This window comes from Carlito syrichta, unplaced genomic scaffold (genome assembly GCF_000164805.1).
Source record: "Carlito syrichta isolate Samal-C Ts95f unplaced genomic scaffold, Tarsius_syrichta-2.0.1 Scaffold316266, whole genome shotgun sequence".
Classification (NCBI taxonomy): Eukaryota; Metazoa; Chordata; class Mammalia; order Primates; family Tarsiidae; genus Carlito; species Carlito syrichta.
In genome coordinates, this window is record NW_007260362.1 from 200,158 (window position 1) to 218,402 (window position 18,245).

General features: G+C 37.5%; 1 protein-coding gene across 1 annotated transcript in view; it reads left to right on the top strand.

The window, feature by feature from the left end:
* Positions 1 to 6,264: 6,264 nt before the first annotated feature.
* The window catches only part of MAP3K2 (mitogen-activated protein kinase kinase kinase 2), a 30,173-nt gene continuing 18,192 nt past the window's right edge, over positions 6,265 to 18,245 (top strand). The window contains exons 1-8 of the mRNA XM_021706972.1: positions 6,265 to 6,312; positions 6,718 to 6,831; positions 7,216 to 7,303; positions 11,287 to 11,417; positions 12,511 to 12,590; positions 13,724 to 13,791; positions 14,269 to 14,361; positions 15,609 to 15,815. Of these exons, the coding sequence (XP_021562647.1) occupies positions 6,265 to 6,312; positions 6,718 to 6,831; positions 7,216 to 7,303; positions 11,287 to 11,417; positions 12,511 to 12,590; positions 13,724 to 13,791; positions 14,269 to 14,361; positions 15,609 to 15,815 (829 nt within the window). The remainder of the gene's footprint in view (positions 6,313 to 6,717; positions 6,832 to 7,215; positions 7,304 to 11,286; positions 11,418 to 12,510; positions 12,591 to 13,723; positions 13,792 to 14,268; positions 14,362 to 15,608; positions 15,816 to 18,245) is intronic.

The following is an 18,245-nucleotide window of genomic DNA, read 5'->3' on the forward strand; positions in this document are numbered from 1 at the left end:
CATTTTGACAATTGTAGGCAGGGGGCTGATTACGTTTTTATATAAAAGGTATAAGGTCTGAAGTTATTAGCATAACTTAAATGATAAACTTTAATTTCTGTGGCTTTATCACAAGTACCAGCTTTTGTATTTCTGGACTATAATGGTAGCCTGACAGATTGTTTTAGACTATAATTTGAACTAGGCACTTAAGTAAATTCTATATAAAATTTGAAGAGAAATCCGAAAATGTTTGGAGACTTGCATTCAGAAAAGACTTTATTATGCCTAGATTGTTTATAGAACTTCTTTTGTATGTATATATTTTTTTAACTTTCCTTATACCATTTTGGTGTGCTTATACCATTTTATTTTTATTTATTTATTTATAGATAACTTTTACAGTCATAATTTGAATTTACCTTTTAGTAATTGTTAGGTGAAACATTTAGTTTTTGGAACACCTTTAATTCCACTAGAGAGCAGGTTTCAGGAGGAAGAAATTCAGTATGAGCACAAGGGCTAAAAACTTAGCCTTAGTATTAATTAAGAAATTAATTTAGACCCCAGCCACATTTATATAGACCCAAGGATTCTCTGAGTGGATGGCATACAGAGTGCTGCGGTGGGCCATGCCCCTCCCCCTTCAGTCAACAGTCACTATCGCTGAGCTAGGTATTTCCCCTCCCCTTCAGGAGGGGCCACACCATCTCCTTAGCAGGTTTATCTTTATCGGGCCTTTTTTTGGGTGGCTGGAGCTTTTGCCTTTAGTGGCAACTGCCAATTTGTTTACCTTTCCTCTGGCTGGTACTCATTTTGGAGTTCTTTTTTTTTTTTTTTAGAGTGAACAGACCACAAAGATGTAAAATGATCTGTTCCTATTTATTTCTAAACAGGCAAAACTGTTAAAAATTCTCATGAATTACTAAACAGCAGCCTTAGTCGTAAGATGTGGACAATTAAATGAGCATAGCCAAAAAACGCAAGCATTAGTGTTATTTAGCATTACAGTATAAAGTAGAGACTCAGCATACTCACAGGCTAAGGAAGGGAGGGGGAGTGGTCCCTGGAAAGAGTTTAAGATAACCAGTAACATGTCTTATACACAACAGGCAATTTTCCATAACCTTAACAACAAAAGGCAGAAATTTTAACAGCGCCAGCAGGTTAGGAGAAGACACCACTTAAATAAGAGGAGACAAGATGACATTGAAAAATATGCGCCAATCAAGTTTTTAGAAGACCATATGTCCCATTAAACAAAGCACAATAACTTAACCAGCTTTTTAACAGATTCAAAGTGAGAGACACCTGTTAGCAATTGATAGGTTGGTATACCCCCAACACAGACTATTAACTTTTTAGCCTCAAGAGTTTACAGAATTTCTTTTATTTGTTTCCATTAACTTCTACCTGACATGTTCGATGAACTTATACCATTCTTTGACATGTTTTAACTTTCTGTTTTTGTTCTATGCTTTCTGTAACCAGCCATTCTATTGTAGAACAAAAATGTATTATTAAAAGCATACTTTATATTATTTATATATTGGCTAAATACATCCTATATTGCTTATATTATTTATTTTGGCTGAAAATACAAGGATACACTTTTAAAATGAAATGATAGAACTAGTTATTAGCAGAAATTCTTTTGCAGCAGTATTTAGAATTTGTAAGCTTTTATACTAACCTTGAAAGTTTTGTTTTTTTTGCAAATGATTTCATTTAGATTATCAGCTTTACTTTATGTCCGAGAAATAATCAGCCAAGAGTTAGAGTCAGTCTCTGTCCCATGTTTTCCGTCCACAGTAACACACATATAAACAGCAGATAAAATAAAAAAATAAAAAAACGCAACCAACACAAAAATATACTTTCCTACGGCCGTAGAGACAAAGACAAAACCGATCTGAAGGCAAGCCCACCTCTTGGTGCTGAGCTACCTTCAGATATGAGGACAGCGCTATCCTCTGAATGGGGCATACCAGACGACGCCCTCTCTCAGCCCTCTCTCAGACCGCCACTGCGTCGGAGAGCTACTGAGTCCACACCTCTCGCGCCTGGACCCCCTCTGTGCCTGCACTTTCCAGCACCTAGGCTCCCTCTGAGATCGAGAGACATCTCCCAAGATCTCTGGCCGGGAGGGTCTTAGAGTGCGTCCACTCTACCTTATCCGGCCTTATAAAATGGATATCGATATCCTACCAGAAGCGCGTGTGCACTTACCCACTGGCTAAGACCCTTCGGGCTGGAGTCTAGGAGGTCTCTGAAATCTCGCTGGGGCCTCCAAATGTTGAACCCGGGACTCTAATGAGAGAGATAGAGACCACAAAGAGCCAGCTCCGATGCAAACACACGAGGGTCTTTATTCAGGCTCGAGTCTGGGCTCACGCCCGAAGCACCAGCTTCAGGGACGAGAGCCCCGATCCAGCATGGCAAGCAGTTTTTATACATCATTACAGAGGGAGGGGAAAGAACTTTAAACTTGTTTTTACATGATAGGGTAATTTCTCCTAATGGGTATGGGGGCACTTGGGATTGGTCTGGTCTGCTCTACCTGTGATTGACTGGGGAGCTGCTAAATGAGCAGAGTGGAATGTCAGCAGGCAGGCTAAGCAAAGGAATGCCCGGGAGGGGTTTATTACTTGACATTCACATACTGCTAGCAGCAGTTGCGGAAGCAATCGGTTATTTTATGAGACAAACAAAAATTAAACTTAACAAAATTCTAAGTACAAACACTGCAAACAAATACAGTGAACGTGGGGTAGGAATTCATATAGTATTTCTTTTTTTTAATCTCTTGGGTCTCTCAATATTCATACTGAGACTTTAAGTATGAAATACCAACCCCGCAATGTTTCAGGGAAAGAAAGTTGCTAGTAGAGGCAGTGGCTTCAGAGCAGTGCATGCAGTGATCTTAAGATGGAAAAATATTTCAAGAATAGGAAAACTGCTGGTGGGGGTGGAGTGACAGTGGAGAACTTAGTAAAAATTAATGCAAGAAAACGTGAAAGTGCTTTGCAAATGTTAGAGCATTGTGTAAACTTAAATATCTGAAAATATTAGATTTTGAATGAATTATTGTTAATTTAAAGCAAAAGAAAATGCAAATATAGCTTATCTAAAGATACTACTTACAGCTCAGATATGAACATGTTTTGATACAGTAAAAATTTATATCCCAACAAACAGTCCTGAAAAATATGATGAGGACTATACTATAGTCGTACCATGAAATTTTATTTTTCAAATACTTTTTTGAGTTTTCAGTTAGCCATAAACACCATGTTGGCCTGCCTCATCTTAGCACTTTCTGTTTGTGCTGGCGAGATTTCCCCCTGCCAACCCCTCAGGCTCTGAGGGCTTTCCAAAGGTATGGCCACAGGGGCTGAAGAGATAATGGGCCTCAGAGCTAGGGAGATGGGCCTCAGAGGGGAAGAAGGGGCAGTGGGGATGGGCGGATTCCACTTGCCCACAGTGGCAAGTTGCTGGATAATGATACACCCTTTATGGACCTCCTCCCTTTCCCTGTCTTCCCTCTACCAGTGTTTCCTAGTTTGTTTGTTTTTTAATGTAAATGACTTGAACTTAGCATAATCCTATGGTAGGATTCTAGGGGATCCCAGACATATCTATCTCTTTTCTTTTTTCTAAAGTTGTATCATGGAAAACTTTAAATGCCAAGACATATTAAGACTATAATATGGTTTTTATCTACCAGTTTGGTAGATCTATCAACAAAGATGAGACCAGTTTGATGTGATTAGATTGATATTATATCTATGCTAGCTCCTGGAATTGCTGTTTCTTTTATTAATTCTCCCAATTTGTTTATGTAATTTTCTCTGGGGTTTTCTTGAGGATTGATATCAAACTAACCTATCTGTGGTTTTAATAGCTCTTTCCCATTTTCTAAAAATTGGAAAGTTTTTTCATTTTTAGTTTTTTTTCTCATGCTTTCTGAAGGATTTCTGGCCTGCCATTATGTTTTGGTGGCCTTCTGGAAGGATGTGTTAGAGGTCGTGTTAGGATAAGATTACATTTAAGATTTCATGTAACCCTGAGATTCTGCGACAGTCTGTAATTCTGTGAGTTAACCATGTTGTCCCAGATTAAATGCATGATCTTGGACATTGGGGGTATTAGGGAAAATATTACAAAAGTGTTAGTTTTGTGGACCTATAGATAAGCAAAATACTCATTTATACCGCACATTATTCCAGTTCTATAAATATTTTTTGTAGCGTAATATAAATTCCTTTGTTCAAAATGAACTATTACTCTATAAACTTTTGGTTTGCTGTGGTTGAATCAACCAGGAAATATAAGCTGGGATTGGTTGGATTTGTTCGTTTGTCTGTTCTTTGTCTATTTAAGGTGGTTGTGTATGTCTCTCTGTGTGTGTTGTCGTGTTCTCATTTTAGATAAGTAGAGCAGGAAAACCTTTTTATAGTTTATTTTCATACTTTACTATGTAAGTCAAAAAGATTATTTACTTCATTCAAATTTAAGTTCTATTTAATGTGTAATTGGACTCAATTTTAAGTTTCCCTTCCAGGAAAGATTTATATTAACGAACAACTGATTCATCAAAAATAAGCCAGAGGGAATGAAGCTGAAGTGAATTTACCAAACAGGAAAACATTCTGTGATCTATTTAATATAATTTAAGTAAGCTGGGACTACTTCTTGACTTCTTTTTTCCCCCTTGAATTGGAGTCTTACTCCGCTGCCTAGGCTGGAATGCAGTGGCACGCTTATGGCCACCCCAGCGTCAAACTGCTGGGCCTCGTTGATCCTTCCGCCTCAGCCTTCCAAGTAGCCGGAACTACAGGCACATACTGCCACGCCCAGCTAATTTTTTTTTTTTTATTGTAGAGATGAGGTCTTGCCAAGTTGCCCAGGCTGTTCTCAAACCCATGGGCTCAGGCAATCCACTCACCTCAGCCTTCCAAAGTGCTGAAATTATAGGCTTGTGCCACCGCTCCCCCGCCTTCTTCTTGACTCTTGGTTCTCATTTTACAGTTTGTATGTAATAGGGAACCTTAGAACACAGCCGGGATCACATCAGAACTGTAGGCAATGGCTTAGTTGCTGTGCCAGGCACTCCTCTGGGATGTCCATATTTCATGGTAGCAAATGGAAGAAGAGCAGAACCCTGTCTGTTCCTATGTGGTTACTGTCATTTGAATTAGTGGGTTGTTTTGTTTTGTTTTGTTTTGTTTTTACCTCAGAAGCAAACAATCCAGTTACAAATAAATGTTAGGAAAAGTCTTCAGAGTTCCCTCTCAAGTGAAAAACTGGCAGAACAGTCTTCATTGTTGCTTTTTAAAGTTTTCCAGTGCTTAAAATATAATAAAATAGACTGTTGAAGGTAGGAGCAAGATATGTCAATATGGTTCATAATTGGTAGAAAAATAAAAGTAATTCAAGTGGATTTAGTAAATCAGGCTTGTTCTGTGATATCGTACAGTTAATAATTCTTTTTTTATTGGAAAAAAATTTTCATAGAGAAAAAAGAGCATAGTTAGTGGATAACTCACAGTAATACAAAATGAGCTACAAATAGAAATTTAGAATATAATTTTACAAACAGAGTAATTAAATGTAAGCAAATTGTATGATGGAATTCACATTTACAATGCTTTATATTTGTGACTGGCAGCCTTTTTTTAAAGCAAAAACTTTTTTCCCAAAAGTCTACAGCGTGAGTGCATGCCATACCAGCTAGTGGGTTTGGATGCACACTGAACTTTCACTCCTGTGATATTTATTAAACAGCATTTAACCAAGTATCTACTCTTTGCTGTGTCCCATGCTAATTGCTGGTGGGGGGGGGAATTTATACTGTAGGAGACCTCAAATTAACTAGACCTTACATATGAAGGCCTGATACAGTCCAAGTTAACAGGTGTAGATTATGTTTACTTGTTTTTATTCTATCCCTCTTTCAATAAAATGGAATATACTTTGAAGTTATTGATAGAGTCTTCTTAAGCTACTAAATTGACTTTAAAAATGTGATACCTTGATTTTCTTTAACTGTGTGAAATCACACTTTTTCTCATAGAGTTCTCAGGTGTTTTTGTCCTCTGTAACATTGATCCATGAGAGGACTAATAAAAGCAGATTCCACATTGAGGGTTTACTCTGGATGGCTACCCCAGTAGCTTATTTTAGAGTGCAGAGGTCAGGTCACTGGACTCAGAGATGAACCCCAGGTAGGCTCTACATTGCAGGGATGTTACTGGTGGCCTCCCTCTATAGCAGCTGTCCTCCATGGCAGATGCTAAGGATGTTGATATGTCTCACCAGATGAAAGTGCAAGTCTGTGGTCACAACTGGAAAAAGAACTGAGAGTTTCATCTGTGCAGATGAAAAATAGTTTATTTGTTATGGTCTTTGTGTATACTCCTTAATGCTGTTTTACAGCAAATATGTAACTTAAATTTAACAACATTTTGGAAATATCCTAGAAAAACAATATTTAAGTATATTTTCTAGAAGAATGTAACACTCAATAAGGCAAAATATCCATGTTTATTCTAAGATTTTGGTGATAGTAGGATGGGGAGAGCAAAGCAATCTAGATGTGCATTTAGACTTTCGTTATAGCAACAAATCAAAGAGCAAGGTATTTTGACATTTGTAATTCCCTGTTAATGGAGATGCTCATGGAAAGCTTGACCTGGTGAGATAGCTGCATGATTCCTTATGCTTCTTTTTGTCTAGTTGGTAATTCCATTAACCACCCAAGATGACTTGGACAAAGCTGTGGAACTGCTGGATCGTAGTATTCATATGAAGAGCCTCAAGATATTACTTGTGATAAATGGAAGTACACAGGTATGACTTGGGATATTTTTCCAGTAAAAATTGTAGAACTTAATGCTTGTAAAAGTCAATATATAAAACATAATTTTATTCTGTAGTCATTGCTATAATTTCAGTGTGATTAAATACAAACTTACGCACTTTAATTGCTATAGTTTAATATCCTTGCTCCTCAAAACCACAGTCACGATTATAAATAACGTATTGTGCATTAGAAACTAATAGAAACTGACAACTTGGAAAGAATTATGTTGGTAACAAAATTTCAAAGAGTAGAAGATCTGGGAAAGCTCACAAATAATAATAGAGTAGCTAGGTTATGTTTGGTAGGAGAGAGAATTCTGCTTAAAACCCCAAAGGGGGAAAATAGCATTAATTGTTTTTTCTCCTCTGTAGCCTACTAATTTAGAACCATTGCCATCACAAGAAGATTTGGATAACACAGTATTTGAAGCAGAGAGGAAAAAGCGGCTTCCTATAATAGGTAAGAAAGCTACTGTCTGAATTATGAAATAAATGATTTCTCAATTTCTTCTTCATCTTTTAATGCAGTGTAACACCTAAGCATATTCCTCATAAATAGCATTCCATTTCTGTACTTTCTGTAATTTATCTAAGTTAAATACATCCTAATATCTGATGTCCCTTGGGAATTCCTTGCAAGTATTGCAGAATTGATCATCTCCAATTTAAGTTCATTATTTATGTACCCAGGCTATTTTAATGTTTAACAAATTCAAATAGAACCTTGAAGAGGTTTTACCTTGAACATTTATCATAATACTCTAAGAAAGGAATTGGCAGTAGGGAGCACTGCCGGCATGGTGAGAGCGCGTAACCTCAGTAAGGGTACCCACACTTTACCTGTACAATGACCACGTAAGTACCTAACCCTGAATTGTACCCCACATTTTAAAAATAAAATAAAAATAAAACCTTGAAGATGTTTTATTTGTACAAGTAGAATGAGGGGAAAAAAATTAAAAAATAATACTGATATATTGGAATTAATAGACTGGATTCTAAGTTCATAAGTCTTTCTCTAGGTTTTAGTTCTTGCCAAAAATGTTGTCAAAATAAAGATTACTAAGGATTTCCATATTATGCTGTATTATTACTTTATTAATATTCAAATTTCATTTACCACTAATTATATATTGATATTTTTGAGCTTATGGTATTAAAAAAGGATCCTGTGTGCTGTTTTTTAAAGAGATTTTATGAGTGAAGCATGGGCTGGGCAGAGGTGCTTTAAGAGGTACTTCTATGTGTATTCCCCAATTTATATGAAACATTGATAATCTGTATTTTTATGTGATCAAAGCATTACATTCTTCCAAAAATCCACTGGTAGAAATGTTTTTACCAGAGAGGGCAATGAGTATAGTCATTAAAGATGGCACAAAAGCATGTATGGGGGGTGGATGTGAAGGGGAACAGTTGAAGAGGCAGAGAAGAGCCAGTGGATAAGGAGGAAGCGGGAGAGTGCGGCAAAATAGTTGTGGTGAGGACTCTGAAAAGGACGGGTGGCCAAAGAAGGTTGTTGATGATGAAAGAAAAGATTAAACTGGGATGTGAACCACCAAAACTATATATATTATTCATCTTCTCTTTTGCTCCCCAGAAGAGGCTGTCTTATGACTGTTCTCTTCTAAGTGTCTGTTATACAAGTCCAGCTTTTGGTTTTAGAGGTGCTGGAAGTATGAGCAGCAAAGGTGATACACAAAATAAAAATGGCTTGTATTCATTCAGATATATTTTGATATAATTTTAAAATCTGGTGAAAGAACATTTGAAATACCTGAATTTAAATTCCAGCTCTCTGATTAATCTGAGACCAATAAATTTGTTCTCATCTTTAAATCATGGGATTTTTATAGCAGTAAATTTAAAGAACACTTGTAAAGTACATTTTACTTTTCAAACAGAAAGCATGACTACTATAAAATGTACATTTTGACCAGGCATGGTGGCTCACATCTGTAATCCCAGCACTTTTGGAGGCTGAGGAGGGAGGAGTGCTTGAGCCCAGGAGTTCGAGATCAGCCTAGGCAACACAGCGGCCTTATCTCTATGAAAAATTTTTAAAAATTAGCAGGGCATGGTGGTGTATACCTGTAGTCCTGGTTACTCGGGAGGCTGAGGCAGAAGGATCACCTGAGTCCAGGAGGTTGAGGTTATGGTAAGGTATGATCGTGGCACTGTACTTCAGCCTGGGTGCCAGCATGAGAGTCTGACTCAAGAAGAAAAGAAAAAGCCGACTTAACTAACATGTTTTGGCTTGTTCTGCCTAATGCAACTTAAGTGAGTTGGCAATTTTTTGCTTTAGAATGATAGCTACTATAATATAAGAAATGAGGATTAAGAAAGAAATGGAGATTAAGAAAGAAATGGGGATTAAGAAAGAAATGTACTTTTTTTTTTTTTTCGAGACCCACCAGGGCAACTTAACGAGACCTCATCTCTACAATAAAAAAATCAAAATGAGCCGGGCGTGGTAGCGCATGCCTGTAGTTCCAGCTACTTGGAAGGCTGAGGCGGAAGGATCATCAGAGCCCAGCAGGTTGAGGCTGCGGTGGCCGGGAGCGGCCACTGCACTCCAGTTTGGGTGACAGAGTGAGACTCCAACTCAAAAAAAAAAAAGAAACTGGAAATTGTATAGAATTGCTAGTGTTTTATTAACACTGCTTTAAACTTGTAATGACTTTGATAGGTATGACCATCTATTTTTTTTCCTTATATGTTGACAACTATTCTTTTTAATTGTTTTTAAAACGGGAGCTAATGAAAAAAATTCCATTGGGATAGTATGCTGGTGTTCAAGTCTGAATGAGGAGTGCATTGGCATACCCGTTACTAACAAAAATGAAGAAAAATGCGTTGTCAAGGAGGTGAAGAAATTTTCGTTGTGTTTTTTGTTCCCTGTGTCCTTTTATGTACATCTCTTGGTAATCATTTTCCTTTCTTTTTTCCTATCTCATTAACAAATGCTGGCATATACTTACAGTGACTCCTTTACATAAGGCTAAAGCCTTTTTGCTTTAAACTTGACCAGAACGTAAATGCTCACATAACTTCTCCATATCTATTTTATTTTTGAGTCGGAGACTCACTCTGTTGCCCAGGCTAGAGTGCAGTGGCATGCTCAGAACTACCACAACCTCAGCCTGCTGGACTCAGGCGATCCTTCTGCCTCAGCCTTCCAAGTAGCTGGAACTACAGGCACGCTATCACCATGCCCGGCTAATTTTTTGTAGAGAGGTCACACCAAGTTGTCCAGGCTGATCTTGAACTCCTGGACTCAGGTAATTCTCTCTTACCTCTGTATCCCAAAATAGTGGAATCGTAGGGGTGAGCCACTGCGCCTGGTCCACATGTCTATTTTATAGTTAATTTCAAAAAATTACAGGAAAGGAGAGAAGCTACTTGGAAGGCTGAGGCAGAAGGATCGTCTGAGTCCAGCAGGCTGAGGTTGTGGTAGTTGTGAGCATACCACTGCACTCCAGCCTGGGCAACAGAGTGAGTCTCCAACTCAAAAATAAAATAGACATGGGGAAGTTATGTGAGCATTTAAGTTCTGGTCAAGTTTAAAGCAAAAAGGCTTTAGCCTTATGTAAAGGAGTCACTGTAAGTATATTAACATTACTATTAACATAGCATCAGTTCTACAGAATCAGGTAGAATAAAGAAGGTTATTGTCTCATAGAAATGTGGTTAATTAAATGAACTATTCTAAATGAATGCCAAATTTTCCATTTTTCTAAAATACAAAAAAATGTAAATTCCAGGAATATGGCTTGCCACAAAAAAAAAAAAATTTAAATACCCAAAAATAGAATACAGGATTTCAAATAGAAAATGCCCTAATAGGGGCTAAATTACTAAGAAATAATCTCATTTTAGGTTTCTAAAGATTAAAGAGAGGAGATGGAAAGAATATCATGAAACCTTGCAAAGAAGGGATTTAGTCCCATGTTTACAGATGAGGAAACAGGTTTATGAAGATGGGTAACTTTACCAAGACACCCGGCTGGTAAATAACTGGAACTAGGTTTTAAACTGAGGTCTAGTTGCAAAGCCCATAGTCTTTCACTACAATATGATGCTGTTTATAAATTATGTCAAAAGCTAACATTTATTTGGGTACAAGTGACCTCTAGAAGTTCAGAAATCTATCTAAATGTATCTAAAAATGTATATTGTATTATCAACCCATCAGTAGTCAAAAGACTATGTAGTAAGTATAAATGAATTTTACAGTGAAGTTAATAATTATCGTAGGATGGGAATTTACAATGGGTATAAACACGTTTTAAGTTTTACAAACAATGTTCTGATAAGTTTTAATTAAAATTGAATTTCACTTGCTATAGTTATTATTGATATAGTTCAGGAATATAGCCTATTTGAAGCAAAACTTGATTTTCTTGCTGATAATTATAAATCATATAATTTTTCTTCTTTGAGGTCCCAGTAATAGAGATAGAAGTTCCCCTCCCCCAGGATACATTCCAGATGAATTGCACCAGGTTGCCCGGAATGGGTCATTCACTAGTATCAACAGTGAAGGAGAGTTCATTCCAGAGAGCATGGACCAAGTAAGCCAAAGTTTGATGTTTTTCGTTTAAAGAGATATTGTCAGAGTCAGTGTGACTTGGTAAGTACCTGGTGTGTGTGTGTGTGTGTGTGTGTGTGTGTGTGTGTGTCAGTCAGGAAAATACACACTAGTTTACGTGTGCCTGTATGTATTGATATGTAAAGAAAGCCGGAATAAGGTTGATTTTCTTGTATTGCTCATCCATAAGTGAATGAATGATTAATGCATTTGTTTTGTGATCCTGGGATTAACATTCAGGTTTTTAAAAAAGATATTTGAAAGACAGAGTAAAACTACAAGTATTTAACTATGAAACTGAGGTTTGTGAACATTTTTTTAAAAATATGCCTCTTTGTTGTTATGTGATAGATTATTAGAGAAAACGTGTTACAGACCAAAGGTTGAAGGTGATATTGCCTGGACCTGCTGGACTTAGGTGATCCTTCGGCCTTAGCCTTCCAAGTAGCTGGAACCACAGATGTGCGCTACTGTGCCTGTCTAAATTTTTTTGATTTATTGTAGAGACAAGGTCTCACCAAGTTGCCCAGGCTGGTCTTGAACTTGTGGGCTCAGGCAATCCTCCCAAAGTGCTGGGATTATAGGCGTGAGCCACCGCTCCCGGCTCAAAGCATTTTAAAAAATACCTCAGTTTTATGGTATTGAAATATTTTCATGGAATTGCTGTTAATTTTCTTAACATCGCTTGTATGTTCACAGTATTGCAGTAGTTTACATTGAAGTGGTTAGTAATGTCACAGTGTTATTAGTCTTAATTTGAGTGGGGCTTTGTTCAGTTTTCAGTAAGCAAAATTATGTAAAACATTGTAACTTTAATTATTTAGTCTATAGATGATAGAAAAGAATGTTTTTCTCTTAAAGAAATTTTAGAGTTGTGGCTTATCTAACAAGGGACTGCTGAGTATAGGGTTCTTCTAAAATTGTGATGAATATCTCCCTCTCAGTATTTCAAAAGCTGTTGACTTAAAGGGTGAATATTATGTCACATGAATTATATCTCAATAGAGCAGTTTTTTTAAAAAAGTAACTTTTGATTATATCAGATTAAATCATGGTGGAACTCTTTATTTTCCTAGATGCTGGATCCATTATCCTTAAGTAGCCCTGAAAATTCTGGCTCAGGAAGTTGTCCATCACTTGATAGTCCTTTGGACGGGTAATGTTGATTGTGGTTTTTGTTTTTTAATATGCGTATGGGTAAATATGCATGTAGATAGCATGTTTAATTATCAGTATCTCTTTTATGGTAAATTTAGAGGAATGTAATTAATTGATACTTGTCTATAACAATAGCAAACAATTATTACACAGTGTGGATGAATCCCTTAACTTCATGGGCCCTAGTATTATTTTTAGCTAAAATGATATAATTATAATAGTTTTGAGTATTTCTACTTGCCAAAATTGTGTGGTTGAAGGCAAGTCAAATTTAGAATTTCTGTACGTTTACTTTTAAAACTTGTTTGCTGTCAAATTTTTCATTAATATGTTTACTTTTGGAGATTTGAGTTATTTCACCTGTTCAGGATTCTGGCACCAGGTTAGAAATAATTTACATTCTTGTTAATTGTGGCCCAGTGTGTTGGTTGTCGTTTAAAAAATTTAAGTACTATTATTCTTTCATGAACTGGCTGTTTAGGAATATGAGCAACATCAATTTGCAATTGTGAATTTTTTGTTACAAGTGCTCCCCCTCCTGGTCTCAATAGGCCAATGTTCTTAGTAGTCACTGTAGCTCAGAGTCAATATTAAAATCTTTACCTGTTTAATCTCCTCAGAGATTACTTTATGAAAGCAAATTCTGAAAGGATAAATAATACTGTGTGTGAAGTACATTTAAATTTTCCCTTATCTGTGTATATGAAACCTCTGTATTAATGTCTACCTCAAGATGGACATTTAAGAAATTCAGAGAAAGCTATATATTGAGTTTTCACTATTTGCAAGGCACTGTCCTGGACACTTATATATGTTTGACGGGTTGGAGATTATTATCTTCTTTCTATAGATGCATGAAACAGTCTCAGAAAGGTGATTTGCCAAGGTTAAATGACAGAGCTCAAGTTAAAACAAAGTGTTTCCAAACAGCTGTGATTCCAGAATATGTCATTCTTACCACCGTGTTCTCCAGGTTAACTTTAATAGCTAGGCTTTTTGCCTACATGACCAGGGTGAGCTCCTTTACACACACATACACACAGAGATAGATCGATACAGATGTTACTTTACATTTTTTCTAAAAAGTCTTATTTACATATTTTCTCTTAACATGACATTTTTTGTTTATAGAGAGAGTTATCCAAAATCACGAATGCCTAGGGCACAGAGCTACCCAGATAATCATCAGGAATTTTCAGGTTAGACTTTATAAATTCTAAATGTTTATGTCATTGGATAATATTTTGGCTGAGAGGGAGAGGGGAGATTTTTGAAAAATCAAATAAAAGTTTGTAAATGGCTTTTCATCATTAGAAGTATTTGACTTTTAAAAAAATAGCATATAGCCGGACTGGGTGGCTCAGCCTGTGATCCCGTGCCTTTGGGAGGCTGAGGTGAGCGGATTGCCTGAGCCCGCGGGTTCGAGCCCCGCCTGGGCAGCGAGACCTCATCTGTACAATACATCAAAAAATCAGCTGGGCGTGGTAGCATGTGCCTGTAATTCCGGCTACTTGGAAGGCGGAGGCGGAAGGATCGCCGGAGCCCAGCAGGTCGAGGCTACGGTGGCCGGGAGCGGCCATTGCACTCCAGTCTGGGTGACAGAGTAAGACTCCAACTCAAAAAATAAAAAAATAAAAATTAAAAATAGCATATAACTTTCTTACATGTCTTAACAGACTATGATAACCCTATCTTTGAGAAATTTGGAAAAGGAGGAACATATCCAAGAAGGTATCATGTTTCATATCATCATCAAGAGTATAATGACGGTAAGTATTTGGCATTTAGACCACAAGAATAACTTGTTAAAAAAAATCTCAAAAATAATAAATGTAAATTTTTTTTAAATCTCATATTTGTATAATACCTTCAGAAAAAAATTTCCCTGAATCACTTAGTTTTCTGGTTTAAAAAAGGTGTTTTGAGGAAATTGGGTCATAGCTAAGCTGTAACATTTTAGGCTGGATATGACTTATGCCTATATTCCCAGCACTTTGGGAGGCTGAAACAGAAGGATCACTTGAGGCCATGAATTTGAGAGCAGACTGGGCAACCCAGTGAAATTCCCCATCTCTACAAAAAAATAAAATAAAATAATAAAAAAAAATTATATTTTACCTTACGTCAACTTATAAGACATGTCTTTCCCTTAAAAGAAAAAGGGTCTCACTGATGAGCAATATGTCTTTTGCTCCTATCTGATGTATCTGGAAAAATAAAATAAGTAGAAAAAGGGTCTTGCTCAAGCTGACTTAAACTCCTGGGCTTAAGTGATCCTCCCTGCTCAGCCCTTTGTGTAGCTGGGACTAGAGTTGTGAGTCTGACTGTCAAGGAGTAATTTTTTTTTTCTTTTCGAGTTACAGTCTCACTCTGTTGCCCAGGCTGGAGTGCAGTGGCACGCTTCTGGCCACCGCAGCCTCGACCTGCTGGGCTCCGGCGATCCTTTGCCTCAGCCTTCCAAGGAGCTGGAACTACAGGCGCACGCTACCATGCCTGGCTAATTTTTTGATTTACTGTAGAGATGAGGTCTCTCCAAGTTGCCCAGGCGGGTCTCGAACCCGCAGGCTGAGGCAATCCACTCACCTCGGCCTCTCAAAGCGCTGGGATTACAGGCTGAGCCACCGAGTCCGGCCAGGAATAATTATTAAATCATACTTATTAAAAAATTACTCCTTGGTGATGAAATTCACACTTGCATTGTCCCTTTAAAACAAAAAGCAAAACTACTTGTGAACTTCTAAATCTTTGTATTTTTAAATCATTATTGGAAGTGAAAATAAAATTTTTTTTCTCCTTTTTATCCAAAAGTGAGAGTTCTTTTCTATGACGTATGTGCATGTGTGAGTTACCATAGATTATTTGAATTAGTATTCAAAGTCTTCATTTTTTTCCCTCCTTTTTTCAATCTTTTATCCTAGTCACAGGACAAATTTGTTCCCTACATTACAAATTTTAAACACTTAAAAGTATTCCATGTTAATAAAAAGTAGATGGTAATTTTGTGTTCATGTTATAGGTCGTAAAACTTTTCCAAGAGCTAGAAGGACCCAGGGGACCAGCTTCCGGTCTCCTGTGAGTTTCAGTCCTACTGATCACTCCTTAAGCACTAGTAGTGGAAGCAGTGTCTTTACCCCAGAGTATGACGATAGTCGAATAAGAAGAAGGGGAAGTGACATCGACAACCCGACCTTGACTGTAATGGACATCAGCCCACCCAGCCGTTGTAAGTAATAGAGATTGGCATAGTGAAATAGCAGAACCTTTACAGTGTGTAAAGGTGTTAATACTAAGCGAGTCCTCAGGGTGAGACAGACTCCTATAAAAAGGCAGTAATGGTGTTTCTAAGGCGGTTGGAATATCAAGTATAAGCATGGAATCAGCTAATTACTTAGATCATTCCTTCACTTTTATTAGGAATATTATTGCCAACTAGTCATTTTTTTTAACTACTCATTCCACATATCCTTGTTGAGTACCTAGCACTGAGATTTCAAACATGACCACTAAGACTTAATCTAGTGGGGTGAACTAATTTGGAGAAATAATTATAGCATTTAATAGTGATCTTAATGTGAGTAGAAATTTACCAGTTAAGGAAATAACATATATAAGAGGCCATGGCATATTCTGAAAATGGGGGGTAGTTCGTTTTTGGCTGACATGAGGGATATCTTACTTGAAATAGGCCTACAGTGGTGATTAAGGCCACATTGCAAAGTGTTTGGACTTTATTGTATAAGTGTTGCATACAAAGGTTCATGCTCAAGGATATTTATTGCAGCACTATTTGCATACTCTAAATTTCCCTTTTTTGTTCTAGTGTGTTATAGATTACTATTACATCTATGACCCCACTCTGCATTGCTGTTATCTTTGCTTTAAACAATATCTTTTAAAGCGATTAAAAGTAAGAGAAAATGTCTTTTATATAGACCTTAAATCTATCCATTTCTTTGTATGTTTAGATCCATTTCTGTTTGTGTAGATCCAAAATATACATAAACAAATACAGACCTAGGATCTGTTGGGTATCAAATTTCCTTTTGCCTGAAGAATTGCATTTACCATCTTCTGTAATACAGGTCTGCTGGTAATACATTAATTCAGCTTTTGTTGTTTGAATAAAAGGTCTTTATTTCACCTTCATTTTTGGGAAAATATTTTTTTCCTGAGTTTAGAATTCTGGGCATAGTTTTTTTTTTTCTTTGAATTGGAGTCTTACTCTGTGACTCAGGTTGTAGTGCAGTGGCATGATGATGGCTCATCACATCCTCAACCTCCTCAGCTCAAACAATCTTTCTCCTTCACCTCCTGAGTAGCTAGGACTACAGGTGAATACCACCATGCCCAACTAATTTTTGGTTTTTTTGGTTTTGGGGTTTTTTGGAGACAAGGTCTCACTGTGTTGCCCAGGCTGGTCTCAAACTCCTGGGTTCAAACAGTCCTCCTGCCTCAGCCTCTCAAAGTGCTGGGATTACAGGCATGAGTCATTGTGTGTGTGTGTGTTTCTTTCAGCACTTTAAAGCTGTTGCTTCATTGTCTTTTGGCTTATATACTTTCTGAGGATAAATCTGTAATTCTTATCTTTGTATCTCTGTGTAATATGCTTCCATTTCCCCCCACACCCCATCCCCCACCCCCCTGCTTTCAAAATTTTCTCTTTGATTTTCAGCAGTTGGAATATGATATATCTAGGTATATTTGTGTGGGGTTTCCAATTGGTGTTCTTTTAGTTTATTATATTTGTAGTTTGTCTATGAAAGGTTCTCAGTCATCACCTTCCCCAAATGTTTTTTTAACCCCTCACTTCTTTTCTCTCTCCGTGTGTGTGTGTGTGTGTGTGTGTGTGTGTGTGTGTGTGTGTGTGTTTCAGTTTGGGAAACTTCTGTTGATCTGTTTTAGTTTCACTGATTCTTTCCTCAGCCCTGTTGCGTTTGTTCATGATCTTCAGTATTTCTGTTGTTTTTTTTATTTTGAGGATTTTCACTTCACTCATTCCTGTAGTTTTCATTTGCCTGTTGAAGTCTCTGTATGTTCATATGTGTTGTCTGCCTTTTCCATTAGGCTTCTGACATGTTAGTCACAGTCATTTTATTTCTTTTGGGTTGGGAATCTCACTCCATCCAGGCTGGAGTACAGTGGCGTGATCACGATGATCATGGCACAGCCTCGACCTCCTGGACTCAGGTGATCCTTCCACCTAGCCTCCCAAATACCTGGGAGTATGGGTGCACACCACCACACCCCACTAATGTTTTGATCTTTTTGTGGAGATGAGGTTTTACTATGTTGCACAGGTTGGTCTTGAACTCCTGGGCTCAAGCAATCTGCCTGCCTTGGCCTTCCAAAGTGCTGGGATTATAGGTTTGAGCCACCATGCTTTGTAGTCATAGTTATTTTGAGTTTCCTATCTTAATCTTTTGAGTCTGGTTGTGTTGATTTCTTTCTCTTTTGACTTTTTCTGGGGGAAAGAGGAAGGGGTGGGTTTGCTTGTTTGTGTCTTGTCATTTTTTTTTTTTTTTTTTGAGTTGGAGTCTCACTCTGTCGCCCAGACTGGAGTGCAGTGGCCGCTCCCGGCCACCGCATCCTCGGCCTGCTGGGCTCCAGAGATCCTTCCGCCTCAGCCTTCCGAGTAGCCGGAATTTCAGGCATG